This window comes from Puma concolor, chromosome A1, assembly GCF_028749965.1.
Source record: "Puma concolor isolate L17-30 chromosome A1, mPumCon1.1.hap2, whole genome shotgun sequence".
NCBI lineage: Eukaryota > Metazoa > Chordata > Mammalia > Carnivora > Felidae > Puma > Puma concolor.
The window spans coordinates 65,566,469-65,589,527 of NC_141667.1; the positions used below are offsets into that span (position 1 = coordinate 65,566,469).

The window sequence follows — 23,059 nt, forward strand, 5'->3', positions numbered from 1 at the left end:
GCCCAAATGGGAAGCGCTGGCACCGGCCTGAGCAGAGAGGGCCCCCGACCGCCTGCAGGTCGAAGTTGGGACTTCACCGCGGGGCCCGAGAGCGGGGAGGGGCCAGAAGCGAGAGCGCGGGCACGAGGGAGCGCGCCGGGCGCAGCGCGAGGCCAGGCGGACGGCGCGGCGAGTCGGGGGCGGGTCCGGGGCTCCACGCGGCCGCCTGGCTCCGCGCGGGGACGCGCTCCGAGGGCGCGCGCGGGGCGGCGGCGGCGCGCGGGGCCGCCCTGGCGGGAGAATCGCTTCCGGTGGCGGCGCGGGCAGCGCTGAGCGGGGAGTGCCGGCGGCGCGGGCGGCGGGTGGCGGGGAGCGGTGAGTTGCGGGCGTCGGGCCGAGCCGGGGTGGGTGGGAAGCGCGCGGGGAGCCCGGCGGAGGGGCGCGGGCAGGGGCGGAGCGGCGCGGGCCGGCAGGCGGGTTGCGCGGAGACCCCTCTCCCCCTCCGGGCCGGAGGTCGGGAACCCCCGCGCCGTGCCGGGGACTCCCGGGCCAGGGGTCCCGGCACCTTGGGGACCCCTGCCCTCCCGCTGTCTGGCCGCCCCCCACCTGCAGCAGCCCGACCTGTCCCCGAGGCCCCCTGAGCCCCGGCGGTGGAGTGCGGTCTCGCCCCGGACGGGAAGGGGCTCAGCCATCCACGCCCGCACGCGCCCTGCCACGCTGTGCTCGGCCGCGTGACCAGACTCCCCGCGGTGAGGACACCCAAAATGGCTGCCGCGGGGACAGGCCACCGCGCTACGGGCGCGAGTGATTGCCTGGTGACCAGGTGTTACCGACCCTACCCTCATGTCCCCACACTCTTAGCTCTTGGTTTCTCCTCCCGGCGCAGAGCAGGGCTCCTTGATCCTGTTAGAGACCACCCGGCCCCTGCCCTAGAACTCGCGATCTTGCAGGAAAGAGGGGAGCGAGTGGTCCTGGCCCCACCTTGCATCTCCATGCCCTCTTGATCTTTCCCACGTGTCACGGGTCTCCAGCCTCCCCGGAATGACAACCACGGTATCTGCTAAGCTTGTGCAGTGATTTCTTTCGGTCCATTTACTTTTACATTCTTTCAGCCCCGTGAGGTGCTTGGTGGTGTTGTCCATGATCCAGATGAGGAAGCTGGTACTCAGAGAGGTTAAGTAACCAGCACAAGGTCGCACAGTTGGCCATCTGTAGAGCAAGGCCACGTCTCAGCTTAAGTGTTACTTGCCCATGACTGTGTTGTCTAAAATTGCCCCCTCACGCATCCATTCTTTGTTAGGTTACCCCTGTGGGTTTTCTTCAATAGCATTTGTCACCAGTTGGAATTAACTGTGTTTACTTGCTCGTTTTCTTCTCTCATCTTGTGATCAGGGCCTGTTTGTCGTGCTCACCTATCTGTCCCTACCGACATCCAGCAATCTCCTGTACCAGGTAGACCCTCAATGAATATGCGTTGGGTGCCTGAATGACAACGCCTACCTCCGAGTGACTTCGGAGCGTAAGCACTTAACCACCTCATGGACAGCTGCCTTCTGAACCCCCACTGCATTTTGTTTGTACTTCTCTCAAACTCATAATCTCTCTTCTGCCTCGCCTTCTAGATTTTGACCTCGGGTGCCTCTTGCTTTTCTCTTCCTTGGTCTAGCCCCGGTTCGCTGAGCTGCTTCCAGGCATTGCAGTAGGTGGGAGGTGGATATGCAGGGAAATAAGGAGGCTCTGCGACTCTAACGGTGCTGGAGTCAGACTTGACATACAAGGTATACAGGATTGGGGGGGGGGGGATCTCTTTGAAAAGATGCGTGGAGGCTCTACCAAGAAGTTCTGGGGCCTCTAGCAGGTCCTTTCTCCCTAGGACTGCAGGTGTCCGGCTTGCGAAAATGACAGTGTTTGGAAGGGAAGATCTATCAGATCCTGTCTTAGCCCTACGTATAATTGCTCTAAGTATGCCCTCAAGGGTTAGATTGAGGGTGCAGGCTTTTAAGCCCCGTGGGCCTTCAGAAAAGGGACGGTATCTGGTGTAGTTGTCAGAGAGGAACCTGCATAGCAAAGCAAAGTCTGGCTGGACTTCAGAGGTGGTCATATATTTAGAATGCTCTTAATGCTCTGTAGAAGTCTCATGAAATCTCATGCAGATGGATGTAGGAAGATGCCAACAGGGAGGAAACATCCCTCCCCCTCTTCGCTTCCTGGGCAGAAATCTTAGAGGACGACCAGAGCAGCAGTGACCTTACGAATCGGTCCATCGTCCAACTTCTTTGCCCTCCAGTGCCTTAGAATAAAAATATGGATGGCATCTACGTCCATCCTCCTATGCAGGCAGTGGTCAGATGTATTTAGTTGGAGTATAATCACGGGTGGAACCGACCTTTTGTATGAGGTTAAAGGTAAGACATCGGTAGCAGTAATCAAATAAAAAAAAAAAAAAAGGCTGACTTATCTGGAAAGTGAAAAATTAAAGTAAGTATCAAACCTGTATGTAATTATACAAAGTTCAAAGTTATTGACATTTTAGTTAACTGTTACTTTGTCACATATTTTCAGGTACAGTATCTATAACATGATTTGATTCTTTTTTTTAAATTTTTTTAACATTTATTCATTTTTGAAAGGCAGAGAGAGACAGAGCGCGAACGGGGAAAGGGGCAGAGAGAGAGGGAGACACAGAATCCGAAACGGGCTCCAGGCTCCGAGCTGTCAGCACAGAGCGCGAAGCGGGGCTCGAACCCACGGACCGCGAGATCACGACCTGAGCTGAAGTCGGACGCTTAACCGACTGAGCCACCCAGGCGCCCCCATGATTTGATTCTTTAAAGCAGGTGGTAAAATATTCAACTGAATATGTCTAAAATAGTATGTTAACATTTGTATAGGCTGATGCCACCATCTCAAGTAGAAACCAATAGCATTAAAAAAAAGAAAGAAAATGGATGAGAACTTCACCCCATCCTAAGAAATTGATTAAGAAACCCATACCCAAAGTTGATCTTGACTCCTGGAATATGACTGATGATTGTATTGTCACTGGGATGTTTTAAAGTTAATCCAAGAGTGGGATCTGCATTGTGGGGTGGGAAGTAGGGGGCGGGGAGGGTGCTGACAGGGAGATAGGCAGAAGGCGTTAATTCTCCATGTCTTCCCTCGGTTCTAGAAAAGCCCCCTGGAATAGAGGAGAGTGTGCAACAGAAAGCCATTGATGAGTGGAAATGCGCTTTGAAGGAATCTAGTTCTTTGCACAGGATTCAACTTTCTGGTCTGTAATTTGGTCTCCTGTGTGGCCACACCCTCGAGAAAGGAACCCTGTGCCTGGACGACCAGCCCAAACAAATTAGTAAATGTGCTGTTTAGGCTTCTTGAGTTAGGGTGATTGCCCCTGGCAGGCACATCACCTGTGGGCCCCCCGGGGTCAGAAACGTGGTGGAAAGTCAGACAGAAGCACTGATTCCAGGTTGTGCCATCTTGGGTGTGGAACTTGATTTTTCTGAGCAACTCTACAAAACTGGGGACGTTTTCTTGGAGAACAGAAATGAGGGTTTGGCATCGAATAATCCCGGAACACCTAGCATCTGGCATAGTGGGCACTCAGTCACATCGCCCAGACAGTGACTTTGACGGGGTGTCTCACACCTGCCTGGCCCTAACTAAACCAGGGCAACTAGGCTTTCTTACCTCTTTCAAACTGCAGTTGTTTTAATCAACAGCAAGGGTACAGTTTAATAATTTAATTTCCATCGTTAATCTTTAGCCAGGGTTAAAGGTCTTTGTTACTAAGTCCCTGATAAAAAGCATATTCTCTGCTAACTTGTTTCCTGCAAAGTTTTTGGCAAAAAATTTTTTTCCAATATTTAAGCATTTTCTTGGCATGCAGCTAAAAGTTTGAAACAAAGTTTGTCTTGGAGGGAAGTTACTTTTGATAGACATTTTCGATCATCATCTTCAGGCAGCCAAGCTCCAGTCCGTTTCTCTCCCAACCCCATCACCACCACCATTGCCAGTGACTGTATTTATGGGCAGGACTTCAGCCAGTGAGGACATCCACTCACAGGAAACTGGCTTGTTAGAAATGTTTCCTACCTTTATTTAGCATTTTGCAATTAATAAAGGTTTAAAGCTCTCTTGTGTACCTCAGCTTGCTCTATGAGCCACCTCTTATCTCCATTCTATAGATGATAATATTGAGGCTCAGAGATGTGAAGTGAGTCACCCAGTGACATGCCTACAAAGGAAGTGACAGAATCAGGACTCTAGTCCACAGTGCATTTGGTCCAGTCCCGTTCTGATTCCATACACTGTCAGGGTAAGTGCTCGCAGGACCAGGCCATAGGGCAGGAAGCTACTCTCATCAGGAACCAGCCAGAAAGAACAGACCCAGCAACCAGTATTAACGGCCAGGGAGTCATCTAAATGTCTACACTGGCCCTCCAAAAGGGTAAGCATCTTCCCTTAACTGGGAGGGCATCTGGTCATTATTTATTTATTATTTTTTATCTTCTTCCCATGGTGTTTCCCAAACTTACCTAATCACAGGATTCCCCTGGTGTACTTCTTAAAAATCTATTTCCGAGGCCCCATCCACAGCTCTACTGAATCGGAATCTCCGGGGACATGCTATCCTGGTTACAACCCCTTCCCCCAGGAGCAGGGTTCTGGAGGAGCCAGAGGACTTAGGTTAACATTCCAACGCCCCTACGTACTTGAGCAAGTTAGCTCAGGAAACTGAACTGTTGTGAGGGTTAGAAGAGTTGGTAATCTAAGGAGAGCTCTTAGAACAGATGGTTGTTAAATATTAGTGGTGGTTATTAGGTAATATCCCAGTTTCATCCATAAAGATCCAGAAACTTGGAACAGTGGGCTAATGCATACAAGGTCACAGAGTCATTGGTGGAGCTGGGATTTGAACTCAGATCTGCTGCCTCCACAAACACAGTCTCCTAACCACTATACCTTCCATTCAGGGATCCCAAGTTATAAGACGGTTGGTTAAGTACAACCAGACGGATGGAAACCAAACAGATCACCATTGCCTAATTGGTGCAGACTTCAGCAGCCGTGAAGGCTTATATGTAGTAGAAGGTGGTCCTGGTTCTAGGAACCGGGGGGTGGTTTTCGCCTTTGTATAGCTGTGCACTGACTGTGTGACATCTAACAGAAATGCCCTCCCAGAATTGTTCATGAAGATTGTGATGTAATTTGAATAATGACTTGGAAGGAGATGGAGTTCATTAACATTGCCAGTAGGCCTATGATAGTTAATGTAGTCCTGTGTTATGAGTAGAGGAACTTTGTCATGCCACTCTGGCTTTAAAAGCTTATGGATTCTGTGACTTAGTCATTGTGTACTTCAGAGCAGGCTTACTCCATATAACGGATATTCTTGAGAATTATGTACAGATTTGGATACCAGAGCCACTCAGCAAGATTTGTGATCTGATAACTCAGTTAAAGACTTTATCGGCAGAGTTGGGCGATGTCCATGCATAATAAGCTCTGTGTACGAAGGATGTCTGCAGGTTTTTGGGGGGAAATTTAGGTTGTGATCATTAAAATGTTTGTTTTTCAACTACTGTTCACAGTATATATTGGGTCTTTCCAAACGCAAGACCAAGCCGGTGTTGGATACAAGGGAGGCCTTCAGTGGATACTGAATATATCAAGTAATTTTTTTTGTGAATTAATGAATAAAAAGGCTTGGAGAAATTTATTTTGATGAGGCTCCCTGATACTATATTTATGCAAACCCTTAGCCAAGGGTTTGAATCCTGACAGTTTTCCTCCTAAGAGATTATTTCTGTTCCCTCTCAGGGGTTAATTAATGAATCAACATTTATAATTTGTAAAATAATCTCTTTGGAAATGTCATTTAAATCCGGTCTAATTCTCTAATTATTAATGGTGCCAGATAGCCACATCCTGAGTTCATTCCAAGTGATTTTGTCTCTAAGTGATAAAGCTTTGGCTTTCTTTTAATTGCAAAGTGATGTCAGTCATCCACAGAAAACTTATAAAGTATGTCTGTCTGTAAATTTTTTTAAATTATTATTTAATTGCTTATTTAATTTATTTATTTTGAGAGAGACAGAGAGCAGAAGCGGGGGAGAGTCAGAGAGAGAGGGAGAGAGGGAGAGAAGGAGGATCCCAAGCAGGCTCCACACCGCCTGCACAGAGTCAGGTGTGGGGCTCAAACTCACAAACCGTGAAATCATGACCTGAGCTGAAACCGAGAGTCGGATGCTTAACTGACTAAGCCACCCAGGTGCCCCTGTATGTATGTATTTTTTAAGAGAGAGAGAGCACATGAGCTGAGGAGAGGAGCAGAAGGAGAGAGAGAGAATATCTTAAGCAGGCTCTATGCTTAGTGCAGAGCCCAACGTGGGGCTCAATCCCACAACCCCCTGGGATCATGACCTGAGCTGATGTCAAGAGTCAGACGCTCAACTGACTGAGCCAGCCAGGCACCCCTCATGGAAAAGATTGTTGAGTAAGAGTTCATACCTCATTTGGTCAGGCTTCAGGAAGCTCCTTACAGCTACTTAAACATATAAAGAGGTCACCTTCACCAGCCGTTCCCCCATAATATCTCTGTTCTGGACTCTTCACAGCCTCCTTCCCTCCTCAGCAACCCCTATTCCATCATTTCAGATCGTGCAAGCTGAGTCTGTTGAACATCAGAAGTGTGCCAAGATAGTGTTGTGTAAACCGTAACATTTTGCTGTTGGGCATGTGCAGTTGTCACAGTGGCCGGGAACTGGCTCGTAAGTTCCTGCTGGGGGAGGTCTTCACTTACTGCCTCCGTGGCTGTGATGTTCCACAGTCCTGTCTCTCTCTCCGTGGCATCATTTCTGAAGGTATTTCAGCAGTTCTGCGTAACTGTGAAGGCCTCAGGTAGACGTGCGAAGGGGACATCCTCCCCACTGCTGCCTTCTGATTCTCGAGATGACTCTTTCATTCGCTTCAGGTGTGATAAAGCCGGTAAACTCACGTATTCTTGAACACATTATTTGGCGTCCCGTGCAGGCATCCCTTTAAGGTATTGCATTTTTCCTCATCCGTGCTGCTTTGGCAGTCCAGAGATGTACATCTTGTTCTCTGAAACTTTCTTCTGAACCATTTTGGCTTCTTGATCATTCCTCCTGCCACCAGTATCACAAGGTTGTACATCATGATGACTTCCTCCGGTGTTCTCTGCAGAAATTCCTAGTTGATGAGTATCTGTCATAAAACTGTCAGCATCCGTTGTTCATGAAAAACTGTCAGAACCATGTGCTCAGCTGTGTTTGAGAACATCTCTCTAAAAAGGTGTCTGATATGGGGCGCCTGGGTGGCGCAGTCGGTTAAGCGTCCGACTTCAGCCAGGTCACGATCTCACGGTCCGTGAGTTCGAGCCCCGCGTCAGGCTCCGGGCTGATGGCTCGGAGCCTGGAGCCTGTTTTCGATTCTGTGTCTCCCTCTCTCTCTGCCCCTCCCCCGTTCATGCTCTGTCTCTGTCTGTCCCATAAATAAATAAAAACGTTGAAAAAAAAAATAAATAAAAAGGTGTCTGATCTTGGACCAGTTTCAAGCCAGTCAGGGTGAGGGAGCTAGCCCAGGAACCCCAAACCTTCAGATGACTGCTCATTTTATGGGTAAACCAGACTGTAAGGAAACCAAGCTCATTCCTTCTCCTCCCACCCCTGGGGACTCGGCTTCCTCCCTACAGAGGTGCCCAAGGGGGGCACCCCCAACCCTCCAGCGCAAACAGCTGGTCAGTACTCAGTATGTGGGGGCCAGTGCCATCTGCCAGTCAGTGGGCACCCAAGATGTGGTGGTTTGACCAAGCGGTCAGGCCCAGTCATGGCCCAGCAAGCAGGCAGAAAGGGGGCATGCCTCAGAGACCCCCGCGTGGTGGCAGAGGCCACGCTGGCTCATTCACCCTGGAGATGGCTGCGTGATCAGAGGCCCAGATGGGTCTCGGCCCCCTCCCTTAGCCAGCTCCAGGTACAAAATGCAGCGTGCCTGGGGTAATGATAAGAGGGGTCCCCAGCAGCGCCTCGGTGCCCCCTCAGCCTGCAGCCCCCAGCACCCTGGCTCGGTGCACAAAGTGCTGCTGTCTGGTCTGCAGTCAGAGCACCCAGGCCCGGGCGTGGACAGGAGGGGAGACAAGTACCCCAGGGCAGTGGCAGGACCACTCCTGGCCCCCCCCCCCCTTTTTTTATGTTTTTATTTTATTTTTGAGAGAGAAACAGAGCATGAGCAGGGGAGGGGCAGAGAGAGAGGGAGACACAGGATCTGAAGCAAACTCCAGGCTCTGAGCTGTCCGTGCAGAGCTGACACGGGGCTCGAACTCACGGACTGTGAGATCATGGCCTGAGCTGAAGTCAGACGCTTAACTGACTGAGCCACCCAGGTGCCCCATGGCCCTACTGGTTTTTAATGTGGAATAGGAAATACATTTTTGAAAAGAAAAAAAAACCCAAAAAACCCGAAAGTGGAACTCCTGATTCTAGACACTGGTTGATTAAAGTTGAGAAAGTGGAAGTGTGCTTGAAGGTTCATGTGTGAAAAAGGCTTGTCTAATTGAAACATGGGCATCACAGTTAATAATTAAAAATTTACCTGGTTTGAGACCAGCTGTCTTGGTAAGTGTGTTAATATGACATTCCTGATGAGGCTTCATGTTTTTGAAATGCATGAGGGGCAGAGACAGGTTATGAAGGCTAATTGGTATTTCTTATGCCAATGTACAGTGCTGTTTGAAATCCTTTCTAAGTAGGGAGAACGGTGCTGTATTAGTTTTCTTTCGCCACTATAACAGACCACGACAAAATTAATATTTGTAAACCAGCACATTATTTGATAGTTCTGGAGTCCGGTGGTCTAAAATGAGTCTGTGTTACTTCTGGAGGCTCTTTGACTTTTGCAGCTTCCAGAAGCTGCCCACGTTCCTTGGCTCACCGCCTCACGTCACCCCAGTCTCTGCTCGTCTCACATCTGTTCTTCCGGCTCTGCCTCACCTGCCCTCCTCTTTCTCTCGTGGGGGCTCTTGTGATCGTATCAGACCCACCTGAGTAAGCCCGGGTGGTTCCCAGTCTCAAGAGCCCTGCCTTAGTCACAGCAGCAGAGTCCCTTGGTCACAGAAGGTGACCGTGCGTGCGGCTAAGACGTGCACATGTTGGGGAGGGGCATCATTCTGCCAACCACAGGTCCTTACAGGGCCCATCACTAAAAGCTTTCAGGGTTGGGGTTTTGGTGGGCTTGGCCGGGAGTCTGAAGATCAGCCTCCTAGCTCCCTTGCTGGGTAGGTGAGGATTAGTTGTGAGTAGCATCTCAGAATCTTGCTTTCCTCCTCGTTGAGCACGCTGTCAGGAGAGCTGAGGTAGACTCTTCTGCCACAGCGTGTAGCAGGAGCTGGCACTCTTAGGCTAGCATCTAGCCCAGTTCCTGGCATGTAATAGAAACTCCAGACGTGTTGGGGTTTCTTTCTTCCATCTCTCCCCTTTTCCTTTGCCTAAAGAAGGACTCCTTCTTTAGGCAAAGAAGGCCTCCACAGCTTTCTTCTTGCTCACATGTTCTAGGGTCACCACAGGGTCCTTGTAGTGCAGAACTTCATAGTGTCCGTAGACATGTTAGTATTTAAACAAAAAAGGAGGGCCTCAAAGATACCAGTTCTGTGCAGGCGTTAATTGATGTACTTTGAGGGGAAAAATAGCTAAATGAGAGCGGTCGAGTAGAGTAGAGAGAGCTGGCAGACCAGTGCCCAGGAGTGCAGTCCTGCTTTGGGCTGTCCAGCTTGTCTTCAGCCACCAGCACCAGTCACACAACCCGGGCAAGTTATTTGCAGCCTCTGGGCCTCCGTCTCCTCATCTGTGTGGTGCAGTTAAAAATGGCGAGTCAGGGGCCCCTGGGTAGTTCAGTCGGTTAAGCGTCCAACTTCGGCTCAGAGCATGGTCTCACGGTTCATGGGTCCGAACCCTGCATCGGGCTCTGTGCTGACAGCTCAGAGCCTGGAGCCTGCTTCGGATTCTGTGTCTCCTTCTCTCTCTGCCCCTCCCCAACTTGTGCTCTGTGTCTCTCTGTCTCTCAAAAACAAATAAATGTAAAAAAAAAAAAAAAAAAATCTCATGCCTGGCCTTCTGCTAGGCCTACTGGGTCAGAATCTCTAGACAGGAGATAGTAATTGCCTTTGCGGGGACAAACCGTTCCCTAAGGAGGAACACTTAACGTGTGTGTACCATCTCTCCCTACTTGCAGCCACCATTGCTGAGAGTTTTTAGAACGTGCAGAGTTCTGCAGTGTTCCCCTCCCCCTAGACTGGCTCCTCAGGGGGCCGTATTCTCCCGTCTTCACATTCCCAAAATGGGAGTAACCACCTACCAAGGTGTTCTTCATTTTGGCCAGCTGGACTACCAAGGGATTCACTTGACGTGTTTTCTAGGACACCACCCTGTCCTGCTTTTCCTCATGCTGGTCACTCCTTGTCAACATCCTTTGCTGTAGCCCCACCTGCTGAATCCCCTCCACTCCCTGCAGGGCACGAAGGTGTCTCAGCAGACAGGTCTGGAAGCTACTGCTCTCCTGGGTGTGAATTGGAGTTTTTGTTTTGCTTTTTGTATGTTTTGTAAGTAACACATTTGATGTATTCGAATTCATAATTTAGACATTTCTCATAACAGTGGCACAACTCTTTGATGTGTACTACATAGCCCTTGATTTTGATGTGTTCTAGTTTGAAATTTAAGACGTTTTCTCTTACCATAGCCCAGTCAGCCAAAACCCAGCAGGGACAAAGCTGTAGTCCACAAAGTCACGTTCATTGGCTTCTTGCATTGAGGGAGACCACACACCAGAGGAACCAACAAAGGAGGAGATAAATCTTACAGAGCATCTTGGAGAACAGTGGACTTTAGATGAAGTTCAGTGAAACAGTATTTTGATTGGCTTCAACCAGGGCTGCGTGTTAAGGTCTAGACCCTGAAGTGGTCCCACTGCCCTGTTTCCTTGGAAATTACAGAGTTAAAAATTTGTGGAATGTCGTGTCCAGAAACTCTGTGATAAACTCCACACCTAGGCTGGGAATCCAGGCTCCTTTTCTTTTCTTTCCTTTTTTTTAATATGAAGTTTATTGTCAAATCGGTTTCCATACAACACCCAGTGCTGATCCCAACAGGTGCCCTCCTCAATGCCCATCACCCACTTTCCCCTCCCTCCCACCCCCCATCAACCCTCAGTTTATTCTCAGTTTTTAAGAGTCTCTTATGTTTTGACTCCCTCTCTCTTTTTTTTTTCCTTCCCCTCCCCCATGGTCTTCTGTTAAGTTTCTCAGGATCCACATAAGAGTGAAAACAGATGGTATCTGTCTTTCTTTGTATGACTTATTTCACTTAGCGTAACACTCACCAGTTCCATCCACGTTGCTCCAAAAGGCCATATTTCATTCTTTTTCATTGCCAAGTAGTATTCCATTGTATATATAAACCACATCATCTTTATCCATTCGTCAGTTGATGGACATTTAGGCTCTTTCCATAATTTGGCTATTGTTGAAAGTGCTGCTATAAACATTGGGGTACAAGTGCCCCTATGCATCAGTACTCCTGTATCCCTTGGGTAAATTCGTAGCAGTGCTATTGCTGGGTCATAGGGTAGATCTATTTTTAATTTTTTGAGGAACCTCCACACTGTTTTCCAGAGAGGCTGCACCAGTTTGCATTCCCACCAGCAGTGCAAGAGGGTTCCCGTTTCTCCACATCCTCGCCAGCATCTGTAGTCTCCTGATTTGTTCATTTTAGCCACTCTGACCTACGTGAGGTAATATCTCAGTGTGGTTTTGATTTGTATTTCCCTGATGAGCAGTGACGTTGAGCATCTTTGCATGTGCCTGGTGGCCATCTTGATGTCTTTAAAGAAGTGTCTATTCATGTCTTTTGCCCATTTCTTCACTGGATTATTTGTTTTTCAGGTGTGGTGAGGTCTTTTTCAGTTTGGTGAGGTCTTTATAGATTTTGGATACTAGCAGGCTCCTTTTCTTTGTGAAGAGTGGAATGTTTTGTTCTTTCTGTTGGATTTCCAATAGCAAAGTTTCTAACAGTTTGTGATTATAGAAAACAAGGTGTCTGGGTGAGATAAGAAAGCAGTGGTCACTCAAAGAAGGGGACAGTGTTATGACACTTTACAGCTGCATCGTGACCTTGGGAGAAGTATGGTTTCCCATTAACTTTGCAGTTGGCTTCATCTGTGTTTGCTAGTCCAGCTGGCTTTATGAACAGCAGACCTGATTTTTACCTTCTCACTCTTCCTGACCAGCTATGTCACACACACTAGATTTCTCACGTCTGTTGTCCTAACACGTTCGCTTTTGATCCGGTGGGCTGTGATACGTATTGAGAGTTTGATAAAGCCCGGTGACCAGAGTGCCTAGCGTCTGCACCTGGCATCTTACCGTACCTAAGAACTTGTGAAGCACCTGGAAAAGAAAGCTGCTATTCGAACTGGTATTAGAAATGTAGGGGAAGGAGACAGGAATACAAAAGCAATGGTTTGAAGCCTTCATAGTGATCCAGTCCTTCAATCTGCTAATGTCATGCAGAGATCAAGCCTAAGGAGATCACCAGCTTTGAAGAGATCAGAGACAAGGATACAACATGATTTATCATGGTGAAAAACTGGAAATAACTTAAACATTAAAGGTGTTGTTATATACCCAAAATGAATATTTAGTGCCATGGGAAATGCTCATGAAATAAGCACAAAACAAAAAAAATCAGGAAATTAAAATACAGAGTATGATATCAACTTTATTTTTTTATTTATATGATAATATGTATAAAAAAATGCCTGCAAGGAATTACCAAAACATTAAAGATGTTTATTTTAGTGTGGCTAAATTAGCAGAGGTTTTGTTTCTTCTGTGTTTTCTACAATAAGCTTATGTTATTCAGAATACTACCATAAGCATGCATTTTAATAATACAGTGCAGTTTTAAAAATAAGTGTGTATCACTCAGAGAAAGAAATTATTTACTTTTGGGAAAATAGTAATGGTCCTTAGCCACAAACTACACTAAATGCTACAGTGTTACTCTTATTCATGGGATTGTGTCACTGTGCTTTTTCCACTATGTTAGATTGAAGAACATAACTTGTCTTTTTGATTGGTGGCTTATATGCTCAACAAGCCTGCCTGAATCTGAATCTTGTTCTAATTGTAGGATGTTTAGCATTTACTTAACCCTTTTTTGCATAATTAGTCACTTCTACTGGTAGAAACAACAAATTTAATAGGCCAGAGTGCAGTAGTAGTTTGAGAAAAGGGGGTTCAAACTTCAGACCCTGTTACTGCTGATGTTAATTTTAACTTTTTATATTTCTTTTTTTTCTAGAGTATTTCTAGGCTTCCAAAAGCTAAGGAGTGATGAAATACTATGTGTTTATAAAGAGAAATATGTGGGAAATTAGTGAAATTTGGTTAAGATCAGGTGGGATTTATGGACAAAGTAAGCTTTGGGTGTAGATGGTCCTTCTGCCAGTTATAGCCAAGTTATTTTTGTAAATAGGAATGTACATAAATTTTTGCCTGAAGGCTGATGTGACTCTAAGTTTGTAAAACGTGTTGGAACATCGTGAGCCTTGACTAGACTTGTCTTTTTGACCCTCTGCAGAGTCCAGGACGATGTCTGGAGAACTTCCAGCAAACATTAACATCAAGGAACCTCGATGGGATCAAAGCACATTTGTTGGACGAGCCAATCATTTCTTCACTGTGACAGACCCCAGGAATATTCTGTTAAGCAACGAACAACTAGAGAATGCTAGAAGAGTGGTGCATGATTACAGGTAACGTTAATGGCTATGCTTTTTGGTGACTATAGTAATAGGTTGTCACGTGACCTATTGTCTCTAAACCTTCACTTAGTGATTTTACAACTTTCTTTTTAACCAAAAAGAAGAGGAAATAGGAACACACAGCTTATCCTGTTTTATGCTGAGTGAAGGCAGATATCCAGGGTTCACAGTAACCTGGAAATAAGACAGCCATCCCTCTAGCTCCCTAAGTACCAATCTGTGAGGTCCCCTCTCCCAGCGCTCTGCCTCCTCCTCTTAAGTACACCCCAGCATCTGTAGCCCCCTGTGTATCTTTCTGTCTCCAGATGGAGACAGCATCGTGTAGAAAACAAGTTGTTAAGAATTAGGGTAGGTTGGTTGCTTCTGAGCTGGAACCTCAGTGAATAAACCGCACAGGCAGGAGCTCAGATGGAAAGATGCTGGTGGCAGGTTTGTAGGTTTGGGCTGCAGTTCATCAACTCAAAGAGTCGGTCGTGAGGTCAGAGAAGAGAGATGCTCTAGTAGGCAGTGGTCACACCTGTCTCCATCGAAGACCACATAAGAATATCTCGGGCTTTGTGGGCCACAAAGGGTTTCTGTCGTCTGTTTTTCTTAGTTTGGCGTTTGCGTTGTTGTTGTTTCTTAAACAATCCTTTTAAAAACTTAAAAGCCACTCTTAGCTAGTGAGGCAGACAAGCCAGAAACAGTAGTTTACAGACTCCTGCTCTCGGGGAGAGTCCGCCGGAAGCTGAGAATCGGAGCAGTGGGCACTCGGGCCACAAGCCGCATACACAAGGTGGGTGTTTGATGGTTGGTCACGTGGGTGGTTGGGGAAGGAACCAAGGGCAGCCTATAAACTCTGTGACAAGCTCTGAGGCTGGCCGGATCTTAGCATGTGTTTGCGCGTAAAGAGAGAATAGCCGGACAGCAGTCCTGGAAGCATATACAAAAGTACTGAAGAACAAGGCAAGGAGGACAGCAGAAGCACAGTCAGGAATTCAGAAAAGCAGGTGTCCTATGAATCTGGAACAAGCGCTATAAAAAGAGGAGAGGTGGAGAGGAAAAGACAGAGGGGTTGAAAGGGCACAAACACATTGCAAAGAAGCTAACAGTTCTTTGTCAGAGCATGATGAAGCTTCCCGGGAGGCAGTGGCAGGGCATTAATGACGGAGCTGGCTTGGTGAGAGAGTAGAAACAAAGACGTGGGGAGCGAACCAGGGTGCTCTTCCAGTGGTGAAGGGCATGGGGTGGCCCACCTTTCCCACAGCGGGCCAGGTGGTAAATATTTCCAGCTTTGCGGGCCATACAGTCTGCATATTCTCTCTTACATATTCTTCTGTGTTGTTTTGCTTTTTTTTTTTTTTAATGTTTATTTATTTATTTTGAGAGGGAGGGACAGAGCATGAGTGAGGAGGGACAGAGAGAGAGGAAAAGAGAGAGAATCCCAAACATGTTCTGCGCTGTCAACACAGAGCCTGATGTGGGGCTCGATCTCACGAAACCACGAGATCACGACCTGAAACGAAACCACGAGTCAGATACTTAACTGACTGGGCCTCCCAAGCACCCTGCCTTTTTTTTTTTTTTTTTTTTTTTTTTAACAACTGTCTAAAAATGTACAAACCACTCTTAGCACACAAACCATTCAGAAGCAGGCCATGGGCTGTAGTTTGCCAGTTCTGATACAGAGGAAAAGGTGGAAGCTGACTGGGGTTTGCCAGGAAGTGGCAGAAAGGAACAGAAGGAACTTTTGGGGAGATGAAAACATTCCATACCATGATTCTGGAGGTGGCCACACCACTGTGTACGTTTTCCAAAACTCATCAGATCGTACATTTAAAATGGGTGACTTTTATTGCGTTTAAATTATACCTTAATAAAGCTGATGTAATTTCCTGAAAAAAAGGAGATGCTTCCCAATTCATGTGCAACCCTGGTACTGTAAATGACAGAAGTGTGCTGAAAGAAAGCAGTGGCCCATCTTACAAATTCATAAGGCAAAACTCCGAAATAAAATCCTGGCACATCACATCCAGCCTTACGTTAAAACCTGAACAGGTAGGGTTTATTCCAGGAATAAAAAAGATGATCTACTTTAGGGCATCTATCACTATAATCTATCACACCAAAGCAGGAAAGTCACATCTTGATAGATGCCCAAAAGAAGGTGAAATTATCCATGTGTTTCTCAGAAAGTAATTTCTCAGCTGGGAATAAGGTACAGTGTGTCTTTAATATGGTAAAAAATACACATTCCACAGTAGCAGCCAGCATCGCACTAAATGATGAAACAGGAGAACTGAACTTCCCAGACAGTTCTGCAGAAAAGCAATCCTGTGGAATATTTCCCCCCAACACCAGAGACCAAGAGAAGGAGAGAGACACCCAGAGAGGGAGAGACAAGGTGGCTTCCGTAGTCAAATTGGAATAAGTTTACATCCCATTTTTTTTGTTTTTTAAGATTTTAAGTAATCTCCAAACCCAACATGGGGCTCAAGCTTACAACCCCCAGATCAAGTGTTGCACGTTCCACCTATGGAGCCTGCCAGGCATGCCCCTGCATGCCATTCTTGAGGATGTCCTATCCCATTGACTTTTTAAATATTCCACAAAGTCTTGGACTAAAGAAAGCTGTTGAATCCTTTTTCTCAAACTTGAACATGGGCCCTTTTTACATCCAGGAGAACACTCCTAAAAATCCTGCACTAGAAGGCATTCTCTCTAAAGTCAGGGGCAAGTCAGGGATGCTTGTATCTTCACTATTGTATAGTATTTTTCTAGAAGCTCTAACTAATTCAGTAAACATAAAAAAAAGGAGGAAGAGGGGCACCTGGCCAGGTCAGTCATTGGAGCATGTGATTCTTAATCTCAGGGTCCTGAGTTCAAGCCCTGTGTTGCATGCAGAGATTGCTTCAATAAATAAACTTAAAGGGCACCTGGGTGACTCAGTCGGTTGAGTGTCCGACTTTGGTTCGGGTCATGATCTCGGGGTCCGTGAGTTTGAGCCCCGCATCAGGCTCTGTGCTGACAGCTCAGAGCCTGGAGCCTGCTTCAGATTCTGTGTCTCCCTCTCTGCCCCTCCCCACTTATGCTCTTTCTCTCTCTCCAAAATAAATAAACATTAAAAAAAATAATAAACTTAAAAAAAGATGTAGAGATCTAAAAACATGAGACAATTTCTTTTTTTCCCTTCCTCCCTCCTTCTCTCCCTTCCTCCTTCCCACTCTCCCTTCCTCCCTCCCTCTCTCTCTCCCTCTTCCTCCCTTCCTTCCTTCCTTCCTTCCTTCCTTCCTTCCTTCCTTTCGATACTCTTACCAATCAACTAAAAAGCTAGTGGAACAAATAAGAGAATATGAGTGGGCTACACACAAAGAGTTAATAGTTTGCCGTATACCAGCAATAATAAGACAATATTTTTTAATATCATTCCTAAGACCAAAACACGTATATACCTGTATATGAAACATCTGGGCATATACTTACCCGGAGGCGTGAAGCAGTTAGATGACCACAGAGGGTCATTAAGAGAAGCCTTTGAGTAACTGGAGAAACATGCAGTCAGTCTGGACAGAGTTTCAATCCAAATACAATTGTGTTCACATATAAAATTGGTAAAATAGGGGCACCTGGGTGGCTCATTCGGCTGAGCATCCCAACTCTTGGTTTCGGCTCAGGTCATGATCTCACAGTTCATGGGATGAAGTCCCACATCAGGCTCTGTGCTGGACCCTGCTTGGGTTTTTCTCTCACCCTCTCTCTCAGCCCCTTCCCCCCACTCTTTCTCTCTAAAATAAGTAAATCAATATTGAAAAATGACAAAATAGTTCTTTTTAATTTTTTTTAGTAGTTACTAATTTTTTTGAGAGAGAGAAAGAGAGATCGCACATGCGTGTGTGCACAAGTGGGGGAGGGGCAGAGAGAGAGGGAGACAGAATCCGAAGTAGGCTCCGGGCTCTGAGCTGTCAGCACAGAGCCCGACGCAGGGCTCAAACTCACAAAGGGCGAGATCGTGACCTGAGCCAAAGTCAGACGCTCAACCCACTCAGCCACCCAGGCGCCCCCAAAACTGACAGAATAATTCTAAGCATTGTCTGGAAGAATAATGAGTATAATTCAGGGGCTTTTGAAAAGGAAAATGAGGAGTCGTGGTAGGAGAGACCTCTGTTCTTACCAGGCATAAAATGGACTGTCTGTAAAAGGGTGGGGATCGGCCCCACAAGGTGTAGATAGTGGGAACTGCACAGAAAGCCCCAAAACCAAGCCTGGCATTCACAGGATGTCAGCAGATGATGACTGTAACATTTAAATCTTGGTGTTAGCACGGTAGACCAGCCAGGGGGAAAGCAAAATTAAGCAAATTTCACATTTTCATAACTGAAGATAAATTCCAAGTAAACTAAAAACTTCATTGACAACAACAACAACAAAACAATGTTGAAAGTATAGGACGTAGAGGTGAATGTTTGTACAACCTTGCAGTGGGTCAGGCCTTTCTAGGTATTTGTTCCTACCTGACCACATAAAGATAAACATGTTCTGGGCAGCCGGTAACACAACTAAGCAGATCAACCACAGTGTGTTAAGTGTACATGTGAGTTGCTTAAACAGTGAGGTTGCTGCTGCCACTGATAATAAAAAAAACAGTCAAGTAAAGAAAAGGATGAAAGGCATATTTAGAGTCTCAATATTTCATATAACTTTTGCCACAGCAAATGTACTCGTTTCTAAATAATCTTGGATGCAGAAAAGATTTTTTTTTTTTAAATTTTTTTTTTTTTCAACGTTTATTTATTTTTGGGACAGAGAGAGACAGAGCATGAACGGGGGAGGGGCAGAGAGAGAGGGAGACACAGAATCAGAAACAGGCTCCAGGCTCCAAGCCATCAGCCCAGAGCCCGACGTGGGGCTCAAACTCACGGACCGCGAGATCGTGACCTGGCTGAAGTCGGACGCTTAACCGACTGTGCCACCCAGGCGCCCCAGAAAAGATTTATTTATAAGAAGATTAACTTCCTCATCCTTTACAAATGAAAAGATTAGCAGCAATTAAAATGTCCAACAATAAGGGATTGGGATAATCTGCTATCTGAGATTCAGTGGAATGCTGTAGCATTTGAAAGGATGATGTGTTAGTTTCCTAAGGCAGGCGGCTGTAACCAACTACCACAAGCTGAGTGGCTTAAAACAACAGAAATGTATTTATTCTGTTGCAGTTCTGGAAGCTAGAAGTCTGAAGTCAAGGTGTGGGGAGAGCCATCTCCCTCTCCCTGAGAAAGATGTAGGGGAGAATCTTTCTTCCCCTCATGCAGCTTCTGGTGGCCCGAGGCATTCCTTGATGTTCCTTGACTTGCAGCTACATTATTCCAGTCTCTGCCTCTGCCACCACGGGACCGCCATCTTTGTCTGCACATGGCTCTTCTGAGGGCCCCAGTCATTGGATTTAGGGCCCACCCTAATTCAGCATGACCTCATTTTAATTGTTACATCTGCAGAGACCCTGATTCTGAATAGGGTCACATTCTGAGGTTCTGGGTGGATATGAATTCAACCCAGTATAGATGATATAGAAGAAGAAAGATCCAGAGAAATGTTTACAAAATACTTCTCGTTTTAAAAAGGTGGTCATAAAGCAGTGGGTGTGGTGTTCTGTAAAGGTCCTAAGTGGCGTATTCAGGTCCTGCAAGACACTGGCAGCACGTTTACCACAACAGTGCCCGTGGGAATGAGGAGTTACAGGCTTGAGTGGTTTTCATTGCAGTAATGAATTTCCGCGTTTTCTAAATGTTTAGCAACGAACATGCGTTTCTTTGATAACAAGACAATGAGCCTTTCTAACCTAGGGTTTCAAACTGTAGGTTTAAAAATAAATTAATGGGGCGCCTGGGTGGCTCAGTCGGTTAAGAGTTCCGACTTTGTCTCAGGTCACGATCTCGCGGTTTGTGGGTTCGGGCCCCGCATCGGGCTCTGTGCCAACAGCTCAGAGCCTGGATCCTGCTTCGGGTTCTGTGTCTCCCTCTCTCTCTGCCCCTCCTCTGCTCATGCTCTGTCTCAAAAATAAATAAAAAAACATTTAAAAATAAATAAATAAATAAATAAATAAATAAATAAAAATAATGTTCTTGATTGCCGCGGCTTTTGTCTAGTTGGTTAAAAATATTTTAGAGTTTGCAAAGTTAAAGATACATTTTTATTTATTTATTTAATTTTATCAAAAGTTTTACTTATTTATTTTGAGAGAGAGAGACAGAGAGGGGGGAGAACAGGGAAGGGAGAGACAGAATCCCAAGCAGGCTCTGTGCTGTCAGTGCAGGGCCCGACGTGGGGTTTGAACTCGCAAACTGTGAGATCATGACCTGAGCCAAGATCAAGAGTCGGACGCTTAACCGACTGAGCCACCCAGGCGCCCCTCAAGATACGTTTTTAAATACATCATTTAAAACAAAGGATATTTCAGAGTTGAGTACTTCAAGATATAAGGTAAGTTTTTGTTTTTCAAAATTACAGACGATTTGAGATATACGGGTGTGAAATGTACATTGTGTTTACTGTCTTTTGTGTTACTAAAATCTCACTTAGCAACTTGCAGGCACGGTTGTTTCAGGTAAGCGGAAACTCAAGAACTTTCTAGCTACACATCTCTAGAGCACTGGTGAGATAATTAAGATGAAATTTCCCTTGTTATTTCTTGTTTCCCTAGGCAAGGAATTGTTCCTCCTGGTCTCACAGAAAATGAGTTATGGAGAGCAAAATACATCTATGATTCAGCTTTTCATCCCGACACTGGTGAAAAGATGATTTTGATAGGCAGAATGTCAGCTCAGGTTCCAATGAACATGACCATCACAGGTTGTATGATGACGTTTTATAGGTAAGTTCTGGAAATGTGACAGCAGTTCGTTTTACATCACAGAAGCTTCAAGTACAGTTTTATATGTGAATAGTTTTATGGGAAGAAATGTCATTTCACGTTGAGTTCCACTTCGTATAGATGTTGTAACTCTAGGGGGTTGTTTTAACTTTTCCCTGTGCTAAATAAACAGTATTCTCTTCGTTGTTCAAAAGGAGACTGAATGTTTCCCTAAATCTTAGACCCAAAAGGAGATGAGATGGAGGGAAGAAAATTAAAAAACGCTCTAAGCAGATTCTCTTTTGAATCCGTTCGTATGACACACGGTGTAGGTGCAGCTGTAGACGTGGACACTTAGGCTTGTGCATGTGGTTGGTTAGGAGGCATCAGGGCTACTTTGCCTACAAATGGCTTCTTTTTTCCCCAAGAGAAGGAACCTGACATTTGTTGAGTGCCTACTGTATGTATGCCAGGCTCTTTACAGATTTAAGATAAAATGTAAGGAAGATAACTTGCTCCTCACTGTAACCCCTTGAGCTTGGTGTTACTCGTATCTAAAGAACGAGGGAGCTGAGAACCAGAGGGCGAGCATCTGCCCCGCCGTACAGGTCCGAAGCCCTCGACCCAGAATGCACGGTCTCTGCCCTAGCGTCCTCCTTCCGCAGTCCATCTCCCCTCTGGTTACTGGTGTTCACATTTTCTGTTCTGCACAGCGGCTAGGTCACAGGCGATGGCCGGTGTGTGATGGATCGCTCTGTTTTAGGACCACGCCGGCGGTGCTGTTCTGGCAGTGGATTAACCAGTCCTTCAATGCCGTGGTCAATTACACCAACAGAAGTGGAGACGCTCCCCTCACTGTAAAGTAAGACTGTGAGAGTTAACTGTTCCCTGACTTCTCCAGCGTGCCCTTGATTCAGTGCCGTACGAATTGTTGATACTGTTCGGAATATCACGGGGCATAGTTTTCAGTAGTGTTTCTTCTCCTCCCTTCTCAGGGCTCGTGCTGTTAGTGGTGCTGGTAGGTGGGTTTGTCTCCCACACCCTCGAGCTCCCCCTGCAGAACGCCTGTGGCAAGTTTAGACAGCCCCCACCTACCCTGAGCCTGTGGCCAGACAGCAGTGTCCAAAGTAGCAGGCTCAGTAGTGCGATCTCTGCGGAAATCAGGGGGACTCTCATACAGGGTTTGTCTTTCTGGGGTTTTACTGATGTTTTTATTATTTATTTTAGAGAGAGACAGAGCATGAGCGGGGGGAGGGGCAGAGAGCGAGGGAGATACAGAATCCAAAGCAGGCTCCAGGCTCCGAGCTGTCAGCCCAGAGCCCGATGCAGGGCTCGAACTCACGAACCGGGAGATCATGACCCGAGCTGAAGTCGGATGCTTAACCGACCGAGCCACCCAGGCGCCCCAGGATTTGTCTTTAAAATAAATCATCTACAGAGCCAGTCTTGTAAACAACCACAGTCCTGTAGCTAACCACAGCTTTCAGCTCAACTTGTACAACACTTCAAAGTGTTTTCTTTTTCGTCGCATCACTTCAGATGGCTTTTGACGGTCCACACGGTCTTCTTTCCCCAAATGGAACAAAGGCTGTGGAAATCCGCCACCAGCAGTGTTTATCACACCTTCGTTTCTTCCAACCCTTTGAACTAAAATTTCTTTTAAAGTGAGAGAAAAGCGCTGTGCTTGGCTGCCTGTCGAGGACGGGACTTTCAGTAGTTCCATACGACAGGTTCTATCGTTTTAAGAACGACAGCGGCGCAGGTTTGCTTTCGGTGTGTATGTTTATATTGGGGAAGTATCTTTCGCTTGAGCAGCCGTGCTGCCAACACGCAGACGCGGCTGCTCCTCCCTCCATCCCGCACTGTGGCGTCGTGCACGCACAGCCCCTGCGTCCCACCCTGGAACCGGCTCCCTGTGGCCGCTCGTCGTACGTGGCAGTCGGCTTGTGTGCGAGGGGTGCCCCTTCTCCGGGGTCCGCCTGCTCCCCTTCAGCGTTTCTATGTGTAGACCGATAGCGGGTGTGTTTGGGGGGCTCTCCGCTCTTAGTCACGCTCTTTCACATCTTCCCTCATTTCTTTAGAAAACGGTGAGCCCAAGTTTCCTGACGTGCCCTCCTTTCTCACGCACCGTTCTTTCTCTTTCTTTTCAGTGAATTGGGAACAGCTTACGTTTCCGCCACAACTGGAGCCGTAGCAACAGCTCTGGGACTCAATGCATTGACCAAGGTACCCAGATTCTCATTTCTGTAGCAGAGCTTCTGAATTTCTTCTCACCTGCCTGGCTCCAAGCCTCTCAGTTATTTCCCAGAATAGTTCAGGTCCAGTTGTGTCTTCCAGTGAGCTTGGGAAGTGCCGTCACCCACACCGTCTGCCAAGCCCCTGGTCTGTCCCTGGCACTGTGCCCAGTGTCCCCTGACC

The 23,059-nt window shown here is 46.7% G+C and overlaps 1 protein-coding gene across 3 annotated transcripts in view; it reads left to right on the plus strand.

Moving 5' to 3' along the window:
- The first annotated feature begins 205 nt into the window (after window positions 1-205).
- Window positions 206-23,059, plus strand: part of SFXN1 (sideroflexin 1) — a 40,988-nt gene continuing 18,134 nt past the window's right edge. Inside the window, exons 1-5 of one of the 3 annotated variants that reach the window (XM_086720051.1) lie at window positions 206-354; window positions 13,632-13,806; window positions 20,492-20,662; window positions 21,405-21,503; window positions 22,792-22,867. In XM_086720051.1, coding sequence (XP_086576177.1) covers window positions 13,643-13,806; window positions 20,492-20,662; window positions 21,405-21,503; window positions 22,792-22,867 — 510 coding nt within the window. In that variant the 5' untranslated portion in view covers window positions 206-354; window positions 13,632-13,642. Of the gene's footprint in view, window positions 355-667; window positions 1,690-3,147; window positions 4,427-13,631; window positions 13,807-20,491; window positions 20,663-21,404; window positions 21,504-22,791; window positions 22,868-23,059 lie in introns of those variants that run through there. The other 2 variants (XM_086720130.1, XM_086719977.1) reach the window with 2 other exon arrangements.